This window comes from Protobothrops mucrosquamatus, unplaced genomic scaffold, assembly GCF_001527695.2.
Source record: "Protobothrops mucrosquamatus isolate PMUCROS unplaced genomic scaffold, P.Mucros_1.0 scaffold1439, whole genome shotgun sequence".
Classification (NCBI taxonomy): domain Eukaryota; kingdom Metazoa; phylum Chordata; class Lepidosauria; order Squamata; family Viperidae; genus Protobothrops; species Protobothrops mucrosquamatus.
The window spans coordinates 117,153-133,229 of record NW_015387621.1 but is presented as its reverse complement, the minus strand read 5'-3'; the positions used below and the strand labels follow the sequence as shown (position 1 = coordinate 133,229).

The window sequence follows — 16,077 nt, the reverse complement described above, 5'->3', positions numbered from 1 at the left end:
TCTCTCTCTCTCTCTCTCTCTCTCTTTCTCTCTCTCTCTCTCTCTGTCTCTCTCCCTCCCTCCCTCCCTTTGGTGATTATCTTTCAAGGTAAAACCTGACAAATCAAAAGACATTGGAAAACCTCAAGGTTTATCCTTTTAGAGATTTGCATAAGGTGCTTCTCAGATGACTTGACACAAAGCAAGTATTTCTCAAACTGTCCGTGTGGCAAAACAATCAAGCAATGCCTCTAACATTGTCATGTTCCCTTTGAGGAAAGAAACTTGGTTGTTTTCTTGCAGATGTTTCCTGACCCAACTAGATAACATTATCCGTGTGAGAAGGGGATGGGGTTTGTGGAACAGAGGAGGGAGAAGGAGAACTGTGGGGTCCTTGGTGCTCTCTGAGCTTGGTTGTTTTCTTGCAGACATTTCATGACCCAACTAAGTAACCTCATCAGTGCCAGTTACCTAGTTTGGGTCGTGAAACGTCTGCAAGAAAACGACCAAGTTCAGAGGGCAGCGAGAAGTCCTCATCTCAACCCGGGGCGACAAATATTCTCCTTTATGGGTACCTTGTAAATAGGGCAAGAAAACAGGGCCGCTGCCTGGCAGCTCCTGAAAAGATGCTATCAGGTAACAGATGCCAAAGCCGCCCCGAGGACCCCAAGAGATTCTTCTGAGCAGCTGCCATTCAAACTCAAGATGAGTGCCAGGACCCCGGGCGCCGAGAGGAAAAAACTTAGCTTGGCAATCCAAGCCGGGGCTGTATCATAACTGATGTCAGCGGCACCACCCGAAGGGAAGCCTTAGGCCCCGGGGGCAGACAACAGCCATGGTGTCTTGACCCCTTCCATCTGGATGTCTTCTCCAGTTAGTCGGCCTCCGCCGCGCGGTTGTTTTTCTCTCTGCCAGATTGTCAAGGAGAAGCATGGGGCTGACACACCGAGGCAAAAGCAAGACAATGCTGTCAAAGCCTGCTCCGGGGCATCTCCCGGTCTGTCGTATTAATTAACCTGGGATGACTAGGGCTGAATAACAGCAGCATAACAAGAGTTGGAAGGGACCTTGGAGGTCTTCTAGTCCAGCCCCCTGCTCAAGCAGAACTCTATACCATCCTCCATTGGCTCTGTAGGCATCGGCAAGGCTTAAGGCTACCCTATGGTCTTGACCTATGGAGGAAGATTATTGGTTGAGGGAGGGGTCTTAGCAGAATTACAGACTGACAGAGTTGGAAGGGACCTTGGAGGTGATCTAGTCCAACCCTCTGCTCAAGCAGGAGACCCTAGACCATTTCAGACAAACGGGCTCTCCAGTCACTTCTTAAAAGCCTCCAGTGCTGGAGCACTCCCACAGCTTCTGAAGGCAAGCCGTTGCACCAGTTAATTGTCCTCCCAGTCAGAAATATTTCTCCTTAGTTCTAGGTTGCATCTCTCCTTGGCTTGTTTGCATCCATTGCTAATAATAAAGAGTTGTAATAAAGAATAGAAGAGTTGCAATAAAAAAGAGTAATAAAGAGTCGATTGGGGTTTGCATTTTGAATTTCAGCAGGAGCGCTAAAGAACATCAATCCGCCATCCCTTCCTTAAAAATTAAGTCCCCAGACCTGAAGGAGAAAGGATAAAATGCAAAAGAGTAGGGCACCACAGCTGAGTCGTAATCACACATCTCCTTTGGAGGCTTACCCTAGTATAAATCTTTTCTCTAAATAAGGAGCCTTGAGAATATGCCTGAAACCAAATCTCAAGGACTGCAAAGGCTGAGCTCCTGAACTCTGAAAAAAAGTTGCCTTCGCTGGACCTTGTATAATAAGGGGGGTCTTCAAACTTGGCCCTTTTAGGACTTGTGGACTTCAACTCCCAGAATTCCTTAGCCAGAACTCTGGGAGTTGGAAGTCCACAAGTCATAAAAGGGCCAGGTTTGAGGACCTCTGTTGTATAGCAATCACAATTTCAAACAAAGTTGAGACTGGATTGGAAGACCCATGCTCAGCTTCTCTGAGCTGCATGTGTGTGTGTATCTCTCTCTCTCTCTCTCTCTCTCTCTCTCTCTCTCCCTCTCTCTCTCCCTCCTTCCCTCCCTCCCTCTCTCCCTTTCTCCCTCCCTCCCTCCCTCCCTCTTTCTCTCTCTCTCCCTCCCTCCATCTCTCTCTCTCTCTTTCTCTCTCTCTCTCTCTTTCTCTCTCTCTCTTTGTGTGGGTGTGTGTGTGTTTGTGTGCCTCCCTCTTCTCCTTCCCTCAGAACTACCTGCCAGGTCAGACTTACTTGTGGAGAACGTGCCATCCGTATGGACCGGAGGAGTGGAAGGGAGGAAGGGAGGGTGCCCGACGAAAAAGGACCGCAAGGATCGTTCAGACAGGAGAGGAGAGCGCTGAGCAGGGATGTTCTCACAGCTCCCCACACTGTTGTGAATCTTGAGGTTCAGGGGCTTGTCCTTCTTCTTGACCCTGGGAGGGAAAGAAAAGGGAACGAGCTGTGAGGAAAGGACAGCCACGAAAGGAGAGCTTTTTCGGTTTAGCATAAAGAGGCGAGTCGGCAGAAGTCAGAAGCTAGAGAAAGAAGAAGAGACCAGTTAGATTGTCCCCAAATGTCCCCAGCCCGGCAATCCGTTTCAGGTCGGGACAAGGGCGCCCAGGACAACTGCAGCCATCATAAATATGAACCAGTTGCCAAGTGTCTGACTTTTGGTCACGTGAGCGTGGGGAAGCGGCAACGGTGGGTGCGTGTGAAAAATGGTGATTAGTCCCTTTTTCCCAGTCTCGTTGAGACTTTGAACGGTCACTAAATGAACTGTTGTAAGTCAAGGACTTATAGTACTTGAGTTGAGGGCAACCCTGAAAGTCGAGGACTTACAGTAGTATTTGAGTTGAGGGCAATCCCGGAAGGCAGAGTTATACCCAACATTAAAAATCAACGAGTGATGCAAATAATTCCTCTCCCCGTCGGGCCCATCGGCAAAGTGGAATGGGTTTCTTGGAAGAGGTCAACGTTGCCTGATTTGGACACTGACCAGAACTGTTCCACCTTACGACTTCTCCTTGCAGCCTTCTTCTGCTTGCTCAGTGTCCGTAAGAGAGGACACCCGGGTTCGCAAAGGAGAACAACTGAGGTCCAACTGTTTTCCTGCTCAAGCCTCAAGGAGGAAACGAGGGAATTTTGCAAGGAACCGAGTGGATTTCTCCCCAAACTCGGTGCTTTCTGCCCTCTTGTGGTGAAATCCCAAGCTTGGCCCCGTGGAGATGCAGAACGCAACCCCTTCCCACCTGGCTAATTTCTCCAGGAACCGGGTGCCAATTTATCTTGTCTGGCCCACAAATCCTGATTTATGGCAGGCCCAGGAACGAGGCAACTTCCCCTTCCCCTTCCAGACCAGGGAAACATGTTTTAAGAATCACCGCCTCAATTTGTCTCTGTCTCCAGGCCGTTTTGCTCCTTCCTGACAGAAGTTCTATCTCCAGACAGGCTGTTCAGCTGAGCTGCAGGAAGGACTTTGGGACAAAAACCCGGTTCACCGGAAGGAGGGTGAGGCCGAAAGCCTGATGAGATGGAATGAACAATCAAATGCTTCACCAAATCAAGATCGCGTGAAGTGTTAATACCACTTTACAATGCCTTGGTAAGACCACACTTGGAATACAGCATCCAGTTTTGGTCACCACGATGTAAAAAAGATGGTGAGACTCTAGAAAGAGTGCAGAGAAGAGCAACAAAGATGATTAGCAGACTGGAGGCTAAAACATATGAAAAAAGGTTGCTGGAATTGGGAATGTCTAGTTTAATTAAAAGAAGGACTAGGGGTGACATGATGGCAGTCTTCCAATATCTCAGGGGCTGCCCCAAAGAAGAGGGAGTCAAGCTATTCTCCAAAGCACCTGAAGGCAGGACAAGAAGCAACAGATGGAAACCAATCAAGGAGAGAAGCAACCTAGAACTAAGGAGAATTGAAGTCAACACATCTTAAAAATGGTTAAGGCTGGGAAAGCTTCCCATAATTGAATGAAACAAGACTGTGCGTGAGGGTCAATCCAGTCCCATCTTGCTTGTTTTTTTTAAAGTGGTCACGGAACTCATCTTGGATATGCTGCAACAGGGGGTCCCCTTTGGGAGATGAAGCCTTGACGAACAAACCATGATAAGAAAAATGAGCCATCTTGCCTGAAGTTTCGGTCCTGTTTGCTTTCCAAACCGAGGCGTGTCCCTAAAAGTAACAGAGCCTGCAAAAACCTTGCGTTCCTCTCTCCTGATCCGCAACAGACATCCTTCTGGCGGTGCCTGTTTTCAACACATGCCCTTCAGCTCTGTGGGCATCTGGAGAGACCCTGGCTAGGAAATGACTGCATTGGAGCATCTCCAGACCTTACTGAACGATGCATCTGACAAAGGCTGGAGCAAGGGTCCAGGAAGGAAAGAGAGAAAGAAAGGGAGGAGAGACCGAAAAACAATTATCTATGCTCTTCCTAATATGTTAATTGTTTCCTAGCACAGGGAAATACGCTATTTGCTTTCAGATGCCAGGGCACATTGCTGTAACCAATTTATTTAAGGAAGTTTATATGGTTGCCCCCTCGGGCTTGCAATTGGCCCCGTGAGCCAAAAGGACAAGCCAATTGTGGAAGGGGAAAGGATTTGTACGATCTGAAGAGAAGCCAGTGGGATGCTGGTCTTTTGATGGGTCATCGTGGAGGAGTTGCCTTGGGGTCAAATCAGCAGAGCCATGGATCACATGAAGGGATAGTCCCACTTTCTGCTGAACTGGTGAGACCACATTAGGAATGCTATGTCCAGTTTTGGTCACCACGATACAAAAAAAAGATGCTGAGGCTCCAGAAAGAGGGCAGAGAAGAGCCACAAAGATGATTAGGTGTCTGGAGGTAAATCGCATGATGAATGGTTGAGGGATCTAGGTATCTCTACTCTAATGGAGACCCTTCCTTCCTTCCTTCCTTCTTTTCTTCTTTCCTTCCTTCCTTCCTTCCATCCTTCCTTTTCTTCCTTCCTTCCTTCCTTCCTTCCTTTTCTTCCTTCCTTCCCTCCCTCCCTCCTTCCTTTCCTTCCTTCCTTCCTTCCTTCCTTTTCTTCCCTCCTTCCTTCCTTCTTTTCTTTCTTCCTTCCTTCTTTTCTTCCTTCCTTCCCTCCTTCCTTCCTTCCCTCCTTCCTTCCTTTTCTTCCTTTCTTCCTTCCTGCCTCTCCCCCTCCTCCTCCTCCTCTCTGTCTGTCTCTCTCTTTCATGTTAATATATACATTGCACAAACTTTTCATCCCTTCATTATTATCATGCTGCTCCACTTTTTTCTGCCCCTGGGGCAGATTCTGCCGCTTCCTCCCTTGTGATCTTCTCGTTGCCGTTCAGATGGCTCTAAACCAGCTCCCGCTTCCGGAGCCAAGGGTTCCTTCTGCTGACTGACCTGACATCTCAGAAGCCCATCAGCAGCATTACGGCCGGGAGTTCTGCACCACCGCCAGGCTTCTTGTCCGAAAAGCCCAGAGACAGCAATGCCCCTGAACATTCGGGAAGCGATGGCTGAAAGGCCTGTCACAACGGCAGGCACTCCGAGGGCAAATGCGCAGAACACCCTGGTTCTTTCAGTTCTGCCTTTGCAAAGCAGCCAGGGCTGGCTTATGGTAGGACCTGCAGGCTTGGTTCAACGGCAGCAATAACGGAAGTGAGAATCCAAGCTAACTCGTGCAACCCCCCTCCCCCACTGCCTCATTTTGCTCATCCTCACCTAGCACAAAGCTCCACTTTTCCAAGGTCTCTTATTAGCCCACCAAATTTGGAAGCTGTTTTGTCTCCCCCCCTCTCAACCGCCTTCCCCCAAACCTATACATCAGCTACAGGAGAAATATTTAGCAAGAAAATCATTTCCTGGTGACAGCTCTCATTATTAGGAAGGATGAGTGATTCTCAACAGAGGGTTTTGCTGACCCCTCCCCACCCACTGGTAAGGACGAGGGGGAGGGGGGAATGAACGATGATTTGAGCCCGACATCATTCATCTGTCTGTAATGCCGAAGGAAAGCAGCAAAAAGGCCGGTTAGTCTGGGGGCTGGAACGCTGGAATGCTCCAGAGGAGAATCGTGGTCTTCGAACAGCAGGACATGTAGTCCTAAACTTAGGACCACAGTTAAGCCTAGAATCACGATCGTTAAGTCGCAGTGGTTGTTAAGCAAGGCCCCCAAACAATCTTGGCTCTCCAGATGGTCGTTGTTATGTGGAGTGTGCCTCAGAGAGTAGAGGAGGCCTTGGGCTGCTGAACAAATTGGGAATGTCTAGTTTAATGAAGAGAAGGACGAGGAGGGACATGATAGCCATGTTCCAATATCTCAGGGGTTGCCCCAAAGAAGAGGGAGTCAAGCTATTCTCCAAAGCGCCTGAAGGCAGGACAAGAAGCAACGGATGGAAACTAATCAAGGAGAGAAGCAACCTAGAACTAAGGAGAAACTTCCTGACAGTGAGAACAACTAACCAGTGGAACAACCTGCCTCCAGAAGTAGTGAATGCTCCAACATTGGAAGTTTTTAAGAAGAGACTGGACAGCCATTTGTCTGAAATGGGATAGGGTTTCCTGCCTGAGCAGGGGGTTGGACTAGACTGACACTTAGTCGTCTCAAAAGTGCTTTTCCAAAAGGCAATTGGACTGTCTCGGGTTTTTTTCCTTGACGAGAAGCTAAATGTTTTCAAGGAAAAAACCCAAGAAAAGTCCAGTTGCTTTCTACAAAAGCACCTTTGGGACAACCCTGACCTGGATGACTGAGACTCTCCACAGACTGACACTCAGTACCATATTATTCATTTGGTTAGGGAAGCTGTTTCAGGTTTCCAAATCGATTCAAGCCAGCTAGAGTCAGATCATCCACTGAGCTTGGAAGAAAAAGAGAGTGAACATACATTAAACGCCATCAATTTCTCACACTGATTCAAGAGTATTCCATTAGGTGCCCCAAATGGAAAATCAATTCAGTCCAGTTGCCTTTGAATCAAACTTCCAAATCAAACTTTTTATTTCTCCCACGGGGGTGGTGGTGGATCCAGTCCATCTTCTACAGTTCTACATGCAAAAGCATCAGTTGAAGAAACACGCACATGTGATAACCCCTCCTTTAAACTTTTGGTAGGGAATTATTTAAAGTTTACATTCAAAATCAACACCACCAGAAGTGGAACAGGATTTTCATAGTATTAAATGGGGTAAAAAGATATGTGAATGTTACTTATTGACTGGGTTGCAACAAGACGTGGTGTGGTGTTCTAGCTTAAAATTTGTATAAACCCAGTCAATTGTAGCTTCTTCAACAAATAGCGGTTCAACAAACCACACCTTGGCAACAGCCAGAAAAATTACTCCGCAGGCTAAGAGGCTGCTAATTCCTTCCACCTTAGTAATGTCTTCTGTTTTATCACTGATACGCATTTTATTCCACAGCAAATACAATCGGGGACTAGGAAGTCAAAAAACAACGAACAGCAAATAAAATACAACAACAGCATAAATATAGTACAAGTAGAAATAGAAATAAAACAAAACCCTCAAAAGAAAAAAGAGAACTAGAGATTAAAGAGAACCAGTAACAAAATATCCACAATGTCAGCTAAAGCCAGTCTTTTCCTACTAATTGAGATATCTGCCAATAAAAAATTGAGTCACTTGGTTTTGTAACAGCTGAATTCCTATCCTGTAGGATCAATTAAAAAGCGTTGCTGGCTAAACAGACCTGTTCCTACCTATATCACAGATGGAGAACTTTACAGAGCAGTGTTGCTCAACCGTGGCAACTTGAAGACGTGTGGACTTCAACTCCCAGAATTCCCCAGCCAGCCATTTTTGACCATTGGGTTGGGGAAGATATCAATGGAGAGATGGCGACTTTACTAATGCTCGTAAGTAAATAAAGCCCCAACACCTAGCAAAGAAGATAGCTGGTATTTCCAAGCCAGTTTTTTTTTATCTGAATCTAGTTACTTTTTGTACAAAAGGAAGAAAAATAAATAAAGGTGTTAACCTGATGATTCCTGGTTAGTGATCAACCAGTTCCCAAATGCACGTTCAAACAACCAGTTCAAAGCTTGGATCGATGCTGCGTTTTCTCTTTCTTGGCTGCTGATTACACCCAAAGGTGTATTCACTGGAGTCTCTTTCTTTAATAAAAAGATTGGAGCAATGTACCGAAAATCGTTTGCCCTGTGGACAAATTGTTCCCAAATTAATTTTATGCGGTAGGAAAAAAGATATGTGATTTAATAGATGGAGGGGGGGGAAAGAAATGTGGTCGGCAAGCTTGACTGGGATGCATTATGTTTCATTCAGTGGTGCGCTTCCTTCCAATGCACTGTGGATTTTAAAAAAGAAAAAAAAATTACCTGAAGGGAAGAAGAACAAGAAGATTGCAAAGAGATTTTTGATTCTGGATCCTGCAAAGACAGATCTGGCATAATGTAAATTAAGGAAGCTTCGAGAGATACTTGGATGGAGTTTCTTTGTTGTTGTTGTTAGTTGCGAAGTCGTGTCCGACCCATCGCGACCCCATGGACAACGTTCCTCCAGGCCTTCCTGTCCTCTACCATCTTCTGGAGTCCATTGAAGCTCATGCCTCCTGCTTCAGTGACTCCATCCAGCCACCTCGTTCTCTGTCGTCCCCTTCTTCTCTTGCCCTCCATCTTTCCCAGCATCAGGCTCTTCTCCAGGGAGTCCTTCCTTCTCATTAGGTGGCCAAAGTACTTGGGTTTCAACTTCAGGATCTGGCCTTCTAAAGAGCAGTCGGGGTTGATCTCCTCTAGGACTGACCGGTTGGATCGCCTTGCAGTCCAGGGGACTCGCAAGAGTCTTCTCCAGCACCAGAGTTCAAAGGCCTCCATTCTTTGGCGCTCAGCCTTTCGTATGGTCCAACTTTCACAGCCATACATTTCTTTAGAAGGGCCTAAATCAGTGTTTCTCAACTTTAGCAAGTCCTGCCTTAGCCATGAAAGCCGCCTGGGTGACTTTGGGCCAATCACCAGGAGACAACGAGTTCTAGTCCTGCCTTAGCCATGAAAGCCAGCTGGGTGACTTTGAGCCAATCTCGGGAGACTGTGAGTTCTAGTCCTGCCTTAGGCATGAAAACCAGCTGGATGCCTTTGAGCCAATCCGCCCCTCTCAGCCCAGCCCATCTCACAGGATTGTTATTGTGGGGAAAATTAGGAGGAGGAAGGTGTGTTGGATATATTCACCGCCTTGAATCATTTGTAAAAATCGTAAAGATGGGATACAAATAAACCAAACGACCAACGACGCATGAAGATAACTCAGTGGCTAAATCGTAATGTCTTTTGGTAGCCTTGGGTTTTTGTGTTGGTGAACTCAGCTAGTTGAAAAAGCCTGGCGTCAGAGTACATGCACATGCACATGCACATTTAAACTGAACATTTAAAACAACAAGTATGTCCCCCCCCCCTTCTCCCACCTGTAACCTCCATGCCGAGCTGAACTTCAGGTGTCCCCACCAACACCTGGCTGCCTGCAGTGCTCCAAGCAAGCTGATGGGCAGTCCAGGAAGATCTACACTGGGGTCACCATGGAGATACAAACTCTCATCTAAATTCAGAATCATGCCTTGATTTTTTCAAGTGGGAAAAGAAGGTATAATCCCATCAGGGGACCTAACAGATGCACCTCACCCCCCAAACTGTTCTTTTTTTTCCCCTTTTTTTTCTTTCTATAAACTCCTTTATAGTAATTAACATCGATTACATCCACCTAGGAAATGGAAAAAGGCTGCGCTATCTGATTTTCCTAAACCTCCAGAGCTGGGGGGGAGGGGAGCAGGTTTTGTACAAAACTCCTTGCCATTCACCGATTACTCCAGATATTAAGCCAGGAGGTGATTTGCAACATAATGCAAAGACTCACACTTTGCATTAAATCCTAAGGTGGTGGTCTTTAGAGTTGGCTTCGCAAATTCTGGGACCCCAGCCAATTGGGGTTGATAAACCTCGGATTATGGCAGGCTAAGGCCTTTCTTCCTACCTCCGAACTTCACAGGAGGCATCGTAGTTAGTCACTAAAGAAAGCGAGCTGAGCTTTTTCATTGTTTGGGACGGGGTAACTTGATTTTTTTTTTCCCTGTTCAAGGAAGGAAGTTTATTAAGCTCTGGGAAGCATTTACATACCTATTTTCAGTGTGTGTGTGGGGGGGGTTACTTAAGAAAGGACCTTTTGTGTTTTGTTCTTTTTTTCATTTCCTTTTCAGCACTGTTTTTTTTTTTTTTAAAGAATACATTTAAAACAGTTTGGATTTTCAACTATACTGGCTTTGGTTTTCCACGTCATAGCTTCCTGTACTTCAATAATTCAATTTGGATTTAACACTACGTCGGAATCCCACAGGTGCTTTTCAAAAGGCAACTGGACTTTCTTGGGTTTTGCATAGTCTTGCTCTTTCATACAACAGAGAAGGAGAACATCCATTGCCCACTTCAGTCTAAACCGAATTTGACTTTATGGTTGAGATAAGATAAGATAACCTTAATTGTCATTTTTTACTGTGAGCACACGGGCCCACATTAAAAATGAAATCCTGTTGCCTGCTCTCCAAAGAAAATACGTATCTTGCCATACACATATACACATGCTATATACATTACATACATACATACATACATACATACATATCTACATACACACACACACACACACACACACACATCCCTAATAACTATAAAAATACGAATCCCAGGCATATCTGTACAATGATATAAAATCCTCAAACTCCGGGAAGGATATAAACCAGCTGTTTATTGTTAAAAAATAAAACAATAAAAACAACTATTTACAATACTAAAAAAACAACCTTAGCTGGCAGTGGACCAGTGAAAGCTAAGGTTGTTTTTTTAGTATTGTAAATAGTTGTTTTTATTGTTTTATTTTTTAACAATAAACAGCTGGTTTATATCCTTCCCAGAGTTCAAGGATTTTAGGGAACGGCTGCTGGAGTTGGGTATGTCTAGTTTGATGAAGAGAAGGATGAGGGGGGACATGATAGCAGTGTTCCAATATCTCAGGGGCTGCCCCAAAGAAGAGGGAGTCAAGCTATTCCCCAAAGCGCCTGAAGGCAGGACAAGAAGCAACGGGTGGAAACTAATCAAGGAGAGAAGCAACCTAGAACTAAGGAGAAACTTCCTGACAGTGAGAACAATTAACCAGTGGAACAACCTGCCTCCAGAAGCGGTGAATGCACCAACACTGGAAGTCTTTAAGAAGAGACTGGACAGCCATTTGTCCGAAATGGTATAGGGTTTCCTGCCTGAGCAGGGGGTTGGACTAGATGACCTTCAAGGTCCCTTCCAACTTTACTATTATTATTATTATTATTATAATATCATTGTACACACACACACACACACATTCACACACACACACACACACACACAAATCCCTGTCCATTTTGAATACATAGCGGAAAGAGGAAACTTGAAAGTTCACAAGATTGATGCGATATGGAACAAAACTATGTGGGAAATGTCGACCCTGTTTAATTCAAACAGACCAGGTTCCTGAACTAGTCCCTGGTTGCTTTGGACTAACCAAAGTTGGGGAAACAAACATCTGAAAGAGTTCGACGAGACGCTGGCAACTGCTTGGCTGAAGCCAAATAACGTGCCCTGACTGTATTCCAGCTGTTGCTCATAAGGTCAGGCTCTGCAACATTAATTCCCCGCTCCAAAATTTTCTCTGGTCCCTCAGAATCCCCCAGCCCATCATCATCAACAGAACAGTAATCTGGAAAACAGACCGAAAGGAAGTGCCGGTAATAAAAGAAGAAAAAAAAGTGCCTTATGGCTTCCTTGGGTCTTCTTAAGCATTTCACGGGCACTTAGTTACCCATAACCAATCAGCATCAAAGCAGAAACGGAAGCGCTAATGGGAAGGTCCTGGCGTGGGCGTTGCTCCAAGAGAAACAGCACTGGGCCATTTAAGAGGTAAATGAAAGGCCTTTGATTTGTGACGGCGTCATGAATTCATCGACATTTCCATCGATCGAAACATCGGATGGAGAAACAGATAAGGCCGTTGAGGAGATACGCAGGCACCACACTGCTGCCTACTACTATCCGTCAGAACGGATCACACCTGCTCTAGAAGCCCATCAGCTGGGTAATTGGGAAAGTTTTCTGTTCCATGCCCATTTATTTATTTCTATTTCTTGATTTATAGAATCTATTGGCTGCCCGTCTTACCACTTCCAATCCTATTGGAACTTAAGACTCATTCCGGATAATGAAGTATCTGTGTGGGTCTGTCTTGGTGTGAACCAGTATTCTCTCTTGGATTAAAAGGGCAAGTATGCTAGAAGTTTTTTGGGTTCCAGTAACCAGCTTCGGATCATTGTTAAGATCCCTATTTGAATCTTGGTTTCTATCAGGCGCAAGCAACCAGAGCCGCTTGTAACTAGCTAGAGTAAGCCGCTACCACCTACGTTAGCAGAATCTCACCAGGGACCGACCAGATAAGACCATGGAGCTTGGGGGAGGTCAAGCTTATGCTGCTCGCAGCTGCCTAACGATTCCAGGCTAGTTTCCTGCTTGACCCCTCCTTCCAGCCTAGCGGACAGTTTCCCAATGGGTTCCTTCCAACCCTTAGCCATCATTTAGCGTTTCCCATAGAAGCATGCCATAAAATTTTTTAAGTTGGGTTTAAAAGCTAAGCTCGCCTAAAAGCCATTGTTCTCTGTGCTTAACTATAGGGTGAACAACTCCACGCAGGTTAAATGACAGCACCTGCCTCTGATTCCACTGGAAAAAAAAACCCGCTTTCCTTTTTAATGTGCTAATCATTATCCTGAAACACTAATGGGATTAGAAGGCAGGATTCAGTGGCTGCCTCCTGAAAATCATTAAAACCTATTAGAATAAATTAACCTTCATCCTTCCACGGAGCGACTTCTGAGTCCCTTCCAAGCTTCCTTTCTCGGAGTGCACTCCCAGTACTTGAGCACTGAAGAGTGGAGAAATTCTTCAGTATTTGTTCTCTCTTCCCTTGATTAATCTAAGTTAATAAACTACATAGCCTGTGGGGAATTCTTCCCTTGTAGCCGTGTTTATGCAAGCCCGTGCCACTTCAATTGTAAATCACGATAGTCCAAAGAGAAGTGGTGAGAATCCCACAGGACTCCGAGGTCTACACAACCGAAAGAAGCGGGGGGGAGAAGCTTCAAAGCCCCCCTTCTGCAATTAGCGGCTGGACATACTTGATTACCTTCTATCCTAGTTTGTTCTCCCAGAGCCCCACTTCAGTTCACCTGAAATGTTTAATTACAGAGAAGAAGACAGTGACGGACAGAAGAGACCTAATAGTTTCCCACACATACACAGTCATCTAGTTAAATTACAACAGCACTTCCGGCACTAGAGAGAACTTCTAGAAGACAAATCCAGCTTGCGATAGATAGATAGATAGATAGATAGATAGATAGATAGATAGATAGATAGATAGATAGATAGATAGATAGACAGACAGACAGACAGACAGACAGACAGACAGACAGACAGACAGACAGACAGACAGACAGACAGACAGACAGATAGATAGATATGGAAAGTTGGATAGATAGGGAGAGAGAGAGAGAGAGAGAGAGAGAGAGAGAGAGAGAGAGAGAGAGAGAGAGAGAGAGAGAGAGAGAGAGAGAGTTGGAGAGAGAGAGATACCCATACACACACATATCATATATGTGTAGAGAAGAGCAACAAAAATGATTAGGGGGCTGAAGGTTAAAACATACAAAAAATGGCTGCAGAAATTGGGCGTGGCCAGTCTAGAGAAAAGAAGGACTAGGGGTGGACATGATAGCAGACTAATATTGGAATTAGTCACTCTAACATTTGAGGGGCTGCCACAAAGAAGAGGGGGTCAGCCTATTTTCCAAAAGCACCAGAAGGCAAGATAAGAAACAATGGATGGAAATTAATCAAGGCGAGAAGCAAACTAGATCTCCTGACAGTGAGATCAATACATCAGTGGGATGGCTTTTGCCTCCAGAAGTGGGATGGCTTGCCTCCTGGAGATGTTTAAGGAAAGATTGGACATCCATTTGCCTGGAATGGTATACGGTCTCCTGCTTCTGCAGGCGGTCGGACTAGAAGACCTCCAAGGTCCCTTCCCATAACAATCCTGTTATTCTGTTCTCTCCTAAGAGGATTCTGCAGGTATGAAACCCAGAATTTCCATTTTTCTAAGTGAAAATTATTGCCCTAGTTACCAACAATGCAGAGAGGTGTGCTTGCAGCCGTGTTAACCTTTAGTGTATGACAACGCAAGCCACTTATATGAGGTTTTATATTGGCGCAGGACAGTGAATAGGTGTGTGCTACTGGAGACGAATCCTCCTCTGATCCGTTTCCAGAGAGCTGCGTATTTTCAAGGTTTCATTCATTTTCATCTCAGCAGGCTCTCTGCCGATCCCCTCGCCAATTCGTCCCCCCCCCCATGAAATTTCCTACATCCACCCGCCATTCTAGAAAGATGGGTGGGGGGAGTTGATAAAGGCTTCCCTCAAATCTTGCCAGTGGGACTGGAAAGCAAAGCCCAACATTGGAGAAGCTGACAAGGAATGAAACCATTATCATAAAGAGATCGTTAGGAAATTTCATGAGACGAGGAACAAACCAGCATTTGTGGTCTTAGTGGATTAGCTGCTTGTGACGGAAGAAGGACCAGGAAATTGCAGTTTTTGTGTTTTCAGAAGGGTGTCTGTTTGTGTGTGTGTGTGTGTGTGAGCCATCATTCTTTTACTGTTAATATTAATGGTAATCTGAATTCAGTGATGCCACTAACTAATGCCTCCAGGCTGAAATCTGACAGATAACATGCCAAAGCACTTGGCTTAATTTGGAAATAGTTTTGCTTCCTATCCCTCCATAATCCCTGATATTTTTGTAATATCTCATCTGATGAAGAGCAGCGAAGACCCCAAATCCTTTTAATTCTCTCGGGAGGTCTGACTTGGCCCTGACTAGTTCAAGTATGCTTTGACAGAAATTTCGGTTTAATTCCGTTCTTCTCATTCTGATATCGTTCTGCATCCAGTTTTGGTCACTATGATACACAAATAAAAATGATGAGAGCTTAGAAAGAGTGCAGAAAAGAGTAACAAAGATGATGAGGGGGCTGGAGGATAAATCATACAATGAACAGTTGGAGGAGCAGGGGATGTCTAGTCTAACAAAGAAAAAAGAGTAGGGGTGAAATGACAGCAGCCGATCCAATATTTGAGGGGCTGCCACAAAGAAGAGGGGGTCAACTTATTCTCCAAAGCACCTGAGGGCAGGACAAGACGTAATGGATAGAAGCTTATCAAAGACAGATTCAACCTACAATTAAGGAGAAATTTCAAGACAGTGAGAACAATTAATCAGTGGAATGAATTGCCTTCAGAAGTGGTAGGTGCTCCATCACTGGAGGTTTTTTAAGAGGAGATTGGACAGACACTTGTCTGGAATGCTGCTTGTGCCGGGGGTTGGACTAGAAGACCTCCAAGGTCCCTTCCAACTCTGTTGTTCTGCATTCTGCATTTCTGTTTTTATGAGCTTGTATAGAAGGGCTGTCCACTTCTGTTCCCCATCTCCCTGCCTATGCTCTACACATTAAAACACATCTCATCTCCAGAAGGGAAGGATGGCAATCCAACAGCCTCCGCTCAACCGTGCTTCAAATTATGTTTTTATCATGAAAAAGACGATCGTTCTTTATCCTCGTGATGAACAAGGCCTCGGTCTTTATGAATCGCGCAGGGAAAATGAAATATGCAGATTTAATGGCAATGTCCTCCAGGGCCTTGTCTTCCCTAAGAGAAATGGGAGCGCATAGTTGCCCTCATGTTTCTTCCTTCCACATGGTGATAATAACTAGCCAGATGCTGTAGTAGATGCAGACCAGGCTGAAATTTAAATTCCGGAGAGCTGATGGGAGGTAAAACACGAAGGCGTCTCTAGTTTGATCATTTAGTAAACTATTCAAGGGGTGGATACTGGGTTAATGTAAGATCCCACCTCCGGTGTGCATCTTGCTCCATCTTTGTTAATTTTAAGCTACTAACGTTACTAATTATTGCTTAGGTTTTGATCGTATTT

The 16,077-nt window shown here is 45.2% G+C and overlaps 1 protein-coding gene across 1 annotated transcript in view; it reads right to left on the bottom strand.

The window, feature by feature from the left end:
* The window catches only part of KSR2 (kinase suppressor of ras 2), a 65,355-nt gene that overhangs the window by 25,628 nt on the left and 23,650 nt on the right, over positions 1-16,077 (bottom strand). Inside the window, exon 4 of the mRNA XM_015821963.1 lies at positions 2,244-2,425. Within this exon, the coding sequence (XP_015677449.1) occupies positions 2,244-2,425 (182 nt within the window). The remainder of the gene's footprint in view (positions 1-2,243; positions 2,426-16,077) is intronic.